Genomic DNA, 5,986 nt, shown 5'->3' on the forward strand with positions numbered 1-5,986 from the left:
ATATGGTAAAGTAGATATTTTATATATATATATATATATATATGGTAATGTATGTTCAGTAAAAATGAAGAAAAAAAAATCTGATATTAAAGAGCCATGTCACGTGGCATCTAGTTTACTCAAATGTCATGCTACTTGACACACAGTTTATCAAGGTGGAGACGTGTTAAAAAGAAGAATATTTTTAATAATTTTATTAATAACAGGAATAATCTGATCCAATAGGATAACAACATATGTATATTTAACCGATACTATGACGTGGGGTTGAACTTTATCAATTTATCAAAATAGTAGGATACTTTCGACCTTTAGCCTTTAGCTGCTGTAGTTTTTCACTACTCAGCATTAGTACATTCAAAATGTGGAAAGTTTTCCTTATCTTCGTCCTGGCTAGCTTCCCACTGCTGTGCTGTACTGATCTTAGAGGCCTGTTTGGATTGACTTACTTTTAATTGCTTTTAGGTTAGTGGGATTAGTGTCCAAACTGTGAAAAATTGCATCTGTTTGGGAAATTTTTAGCTGTTATTCGCAATTGAGGTACTGGGTATGTTCTGTTAGAGGGATATTGTTTGTATTTTTTTTGCTTATTGCTTTAGAATTATGGTGGTAAATTTTACATTTTTGGGTGTTGTCAATATGGGTTCCAACTTTTTGATTTTTTGGGTGAACTGAAGCTAGTTAATTACCCAACAAGAGGATTTCAAAGTGTTCAATTTCTAGATTCTTATAACTCCAGAATCCAATTTCTATTACAGACTACTCTTTTATGCCTTTGTTAGTCATATAGTGTAGTCTGTTTTAACATTGCTATACCGTAATTGCACCTTCGATATGTTTTATGTGCCATTGCAATTTCTCTCTGGCATCTACTCATCAAAAAAAAATTACACGAGCTAAATATTGCATATTTTGATTTGAGTTTCTGGTGCATCTACTCATAAAAAAAAATTACTTCTTTTAACGTTTAAATGTTATGTCACCATCGCAGTTAAGAACACTTTACAATGGGAGAAGAAGAAAGGAGGAATATATATCATCAACTTTCAAAATGGGAAGTCTCAAAAGAAGATTTGTTGCATATGTTACGATATAATACCAACAAATTGTTGCCTAAGAAGTTGGGAATTTTTGATCTGCGAAAAATTTGGTATGTTTTGTTTATTTGTTTTTTTTTTTAAAAAAACGTTACATCGTTTTCTAGTAGTTTATTTGTTACTTTTGAAGTGTTAGCTCCCACGGGATGACCTATGGAGCAATGGAGAGTGCCTGTTTTACTTGCAAAGGACTACTTGTCGATGAAGGTGATTCTTACTTCTGTAGCAGATCAGGAACGAACGAACGTATATGTCGTAAAGATATGATTCATTATGTAAAGGTTTCAGAGAATCCTTGGCAAATTCCAGATACAGTACAAAACATTTCATTGAGAAAGGTATTGAATTTTAGTGTTGTTATTTCTTTAAATAATTTTAAGCATATAAGTTCTAACACATACGTATGTTTTTTGGCCAGTGGCATAGGCAAGGGGGGAATCTGATTCTAGAGTTTAATCAAGCCATGATCGATCAAAGAAACTTTGTGATAGATAAAATAAAGACACATACGATGATGGACAATGAAACAGAGCTGTATATAGATGTTGAAGTTGTATACAGTTATTTTCTGGTCAATACACCTGATTTTTCAGATAAAAAGTTCTCCATTTGTCAAGTGTTAAAAAGTGCAGCAAACGTCACGTTTAAATCTGAGGAGGAGGAATTTTATTTGAAATTAGATGAGAATATTTATGCAAAACCTGTGCACTGTATTCGACGCATGAAGAAAAAAGAAGCAATTGAAGAGTTTGAAACAAAATTCCTCTACAACACCCACATTGGGTGGGAGGAATGGTGTAGTGGAGACATCGAATATTCATTCACTACTCAGATGTTACCATTGAGGATTGTGAGTAGTGAGTACCCTTGCCTCTTTTTCTTTATTGATGGTCATCATTGGTTGAAATTTCAAAATACTTATATTTGTCCTGTCTAATAAAAAAAAAAAGTATTATTTAAAGTGGGTATCAGGTAGCTATTATGTCAAAGAGTTGAATTGCAAGGAAGAGGAATGCAAGTTTTAACTGTTTTCATAGAGGGTTTGGTTCTATTGTTTCTCTTTTCAAAGTCGGTGTATTCTTTCTTATATGTATTTCTATTCTTATTTTGTTCTTAGTATGACATCAAGTGTGAAGATATTCCAAATCAGTTTGTTATTTTCTGTTTTTAACAATTTGAGATTTTTCAGTAGTTTTTGGGAAGCTTCTACTTGTTGTCCCTTGTTTATATATCAGAAGAGTAGACCTTTAATTTTAGTTTACAGTGCTTTGCATGTTGCTGCTGGTTTTTTTGTTATGCAATATCTAGCTTGTCTTTCTTTTTCCGCTTAAAAGAATTAAAAATATGTTTTTCCAGGATTACTTAAGAGGCAACCTGAATGACTTAACAGATCAGGAGATTGATGATGTGTTATCCTGGAGAAATTGAATGATAAATCCCTCGATCTCCTCATTAGCCTTTCTTCTGTTAAACTGTGAACCGTGGAATGCTTCATGTGGAGAGAACTCAGAAGCAGGGGTCTATGTTTAGTCACTTTTCTTTCTGATAGACATCATGAAGCAAGTTACTTACATGTCTCTAGATAAGTTGACTTCTCTTTGCTTTCTAAATGAATCAAAAAAAAAGTATATAGGATGCCGAAGCTGATGAACCTTTCCATATTGACGTTGTGGCTTTCTTTTGCTTGTACACACCTTGATTATTTCTCTAAATATGAAATCCAGTGGCTTCATACATTGGTTCTATTTTACATGCACTTTTTGCATGTAACTTTCTTTGTGGACCAAAAGAATCATTTTTTAATTTAAGCTGGTGTAAATTTTTAAGTTTAGATTGTCTATCGTCATATTGGCTTCCAGCGATCATTTGATGCTTCTAGACTGCTACTTTGTTACCCGTTGTAGTGTTATGTTTTACTTCCTCTAGTCATGCAGTCATTAACTCATCCAACACTAAATAGTTTTTTCTGGAAGACACTTTTAGATTACCTGCAGTCTGATTGTAGTTCCCGTCAGCTTATATTTTCAAACTATTGATCTCAGATTGTTGCAAATATTGCTAAAGTGATTCCTAATAAAAACGTCATCCACGTCATCCTTCACCTTCCCTTTCCCTTCGCCATTACCTTCTCCGTCTTTACCCTTACCTTTGCCACCACCTTTTCCGTTATCGGCACCTTTCTCTTTTTTCTCTCCGCCTTCCTTCTTAGGCGGGACAAGTTCAACTTCCTTCTTCAAGTGCTTCTTCAACATCTCTGCTAACGCCTTCATGTCCATTGACCCAGTAACAGTCACCAAATCCTTGTCTACTTTCATCTCCTTGTGCCCTGCACAATCACACCATCAAGGATCAATTTTCCATCATACCATTCACAAAAGTATACTTTACTTTCCTTTTTAATCCGCCTCATTTCAACTTTTCACGATTCAAACATTTTCTTTATTCTCCATACTACGTGTCTAAGTCAAAACTAACAAACAAAATTGAAACGGATTCTGATACCTTTGAATTTGGTGACAATTTGTAGATTTTCTGGATACATCCTTGACAATGGAGATGCAACTTCAACACTACGGTGGTAATCGGAGGCTGTTAAACAAATTGCGAAAGACAAATGGAATGGCATTCAGACTCTCAAGATGAACTGCTTAGCTTTGTTTTACTTTTGATGTAAACAGGATATATTTGTGCAAACTGAAGACATTTGATGTCCTAGACTACTTATTAAGAATAGAGAACGAAGGACTGATGTAGTATGTAATACTTTTGAAAGTGGATGTAGGACTAATGGTTACCATCCTCAAAAAAAATTTATGTAAGATATATCTTATTTTCCTTCCAATCTTGCAAATTGCTCATTGGTACACACCCAGTAGTTGTATTTGATAAATCCTCTCCAAAGATTACCTCATCTATAAGACACTAACATGATGGAACAGTACAATGAACTAGCATTTGGGGAGCTGAGTCCACATGTTTTTGCAACTGTAATTTGTAGTCAACCATAACCCTTGTGACCTCAAAGAATTGAGTGCATGTAGACTTGATGAATCAGTATACAAGTTCTACCTCCTTAGTTTTCTGCAATTTGCTTCAAGTATAAAGCCAGTGTTGTTTCGGAAACAATCTCTCTGCCTCCCCGAAGTACCTCTCTGCCTCCCCGAAGTAGTGGTAAGGTCTGCGTACATTTTACCCATCCCAGATTTCACTTGTGAGATTATACTAGATATGTTGTTATTGTTATGCTGTTATTGTTATAAAGTCAGTGTAGTAAAGACAAGTAACCAACACTATCAGGATAGAAAGCATGATTAAAAAAGAAACTTGCATCTCATATTTCCTTTAACAGGAAACTTACATTTCCCAACACTTAACCTCTGAGCTTCAGTACCAAATTCTTGCAAATATATTACTTCTGCTGAGAATGTCCCGCCAGCATTCTCAAAGAGTAAAAACAACTAAACATCAGCTACATTGGCATTATTTTTCATCTCCATAACATCAGGCCATAATTTATTCAGATGTGTATCCGATTTTGAAATTACAAAAGTCTAACATGGTTAGTCGAGACCAAAGTTCCAGCAGTTAATACATTTCCTTTCTCCATATTATAAGTTCTTATAATGGTGAAGATGAAAATTCAATATGAAGTCGTACTTCTGTTTTTTCACTTTAATCTTATTACAAAATTTCTAAAGCCTCCTTGCTTTCAAAATTTGACACTTCTACTGCCTGTAAATATGGGCACTTGGAGTATGTGAGAAATATAAGAAAAAACATTATTGAATTGTTGTGTCTACATTATCACTAAGACCGTATTTATGGACACTACATAGCATCCTTTTACAAGTAAGATTCTATATACTAATCTTGTTCCTACTCCAATTCTAACAGAGTACTAATAAATAGTTTGTCAATTTGGCCCATAACATACACATTTGGGCTAATCTTAACTTGGAAGCATTCATCAAAATATTCATGATTTTCCTTGTTAGACAACTTTTGGTGTTATACTGTCAAGACTAGCATATGGTATGAAGCCAAATGATTTAGAAGTCAAACTGAACGAGATCATTGCATAATGTATGCTTGTTAGAATACTGTCTTTTATCAATTACTTTTTTTTCAGAATAAGAGAAATCTGCAACTATAAAGCAAGTGTGTCATTAAAATAGCACACATATCGGTCCACTAACCAATCATAGCTTGACAGGGAGATAACTCAAGGGAGTTGTGATGACTTAAACTAACGTGTGTAGATAGTCAGCAGTTAACTGCACCTCCTCAGGTTCCATTGTATCCTTTTGCCTCTTCCTGGATGTATGGAAAAGATCGTCTCCAATAGAGAGAAGCTATTTTACATCTCTATACGTGCAGTTCATTCTCTTCGATCTTCTCTTTGATTGCTTTTTATGAAGTCGCACCGGGAGCTAGTGCTTGCGAGAGTTTGTTTCTTGAATCCGAAAGAGAGTATTTGGGTTCTCCCAATAACTTAAAAGTGTAGCATCCCTGAATCTAAATGGGGTTTACCATTCACCAATATACAAAAAGAGGGGTTCTAGTGAAACAGAACCCAATAATACCGAGCTAAGAGCACCTTCATTCCAACATAAAATGGCAAATTCACAAAGGATCGTGTCCTTTCAAGTTGCACGTTGCTTTCTACCCCAGCGTTTATGGTTTAAATTCTTGTAACAATAAACAATTTAAAAATGATTCTTTCGAGATAAGGTAATATGCATTTGATTCATAATATGGCAGTTGGCACTGAGATGGTGCTTTCTTTAGAAAAGGCGGCTTATTTAGGAAGATCAGCTTTAGCTATGTATTGAACAAGTTAAGTCAATGAAGACATCTATGCTATTTAAAAATTCAATTTTGTGACCAAA

General features: G+C 34.5%; 1 protein-coding gene across 16 annotated transcripts; it reads left to right on the plus strand.

The window, feature by feature from the left end:
- The first annotated feature begins 275 nt into the window (after positions 1–275).
- Positions 276–3,939, plus strand: LOC107847758. 16 transcript variants are annotated; one of them, XM_047399779.1, is made up of 5 exons: positions 276–540; positions 992–1,150; positions 1,228–1,435; positions 1,516–1,947; positions 2,454–3,939. In XM_047399779.1, the coding sequence occupies exons 2-5, from the start codon at positions 1,008–1,010 to the stop codon at positions 2,523–2,525; spliced, it is 855 nt and encodes a 284-aa protein (XP_047255735.1). In that variant the 5' UTR covers positions 276–540; positions 992–1,007; the 3' UTR covers positions 2,526–3,939. The 16 variants fall into 16 exon arrangements, with proteins under 16 accessions (XP_047255735.1, XP_016547707.1, XP_016547708.1 ...); XM_016692221.2 differs by having other exon boundaries at positions 277–547; positions 1,516–1,954; positions 3,625–3,939; XM_016692222.2 differs by having other exon boundaries at positions 277–540; positions 1,516–1,954; positions 3,625–3,939.
- Positions 3,940–5,986: the final 2,047 nt, after the last annotated feature.

This window comes from Capsicum annuum, chromosome 11 (genome assembly GCF_002878395.1).
Source record: "Capsicum annuum cultivar UCD-10X-F1 chromosome 11, UCD10Xv1.1, whole genome shotgun sequence".
Lineage (NCBI taxonomy): Eukaryota > Viridiplantae > Streptophyta > Magnoliopsida > Solanales > Solanaceae > Capsicum > Capsicum annuum.

What these genes read in the sequence shown, in the direction of transcription:
- LOC107847758 (XM_016692221.2), top strand. Translation starts at nt 1,008, where the DNA reads ATGGGAGAAGAAGAAAGGAGGAATATATATCATCAACTTTCAAAATGG. An exon ending in TTTGATCTGCGAAAAATTTG is followed by an intron (nt 1,151 to 1,227) that starts GTATGTTTTGTT and finishes TTACTTTTGAAG; the next exon opens with TGTTAGCTCCCACGGGATGA. An exon ending in AAAACATTTCATTGAGAAAG is followed by an intron (nt 1,436 to 1,515) that starts GTATTGAATTTT and finishes TTTTTTGGCCAG; the next exon opens with TGGCATAGGCAAGGGGGGAA.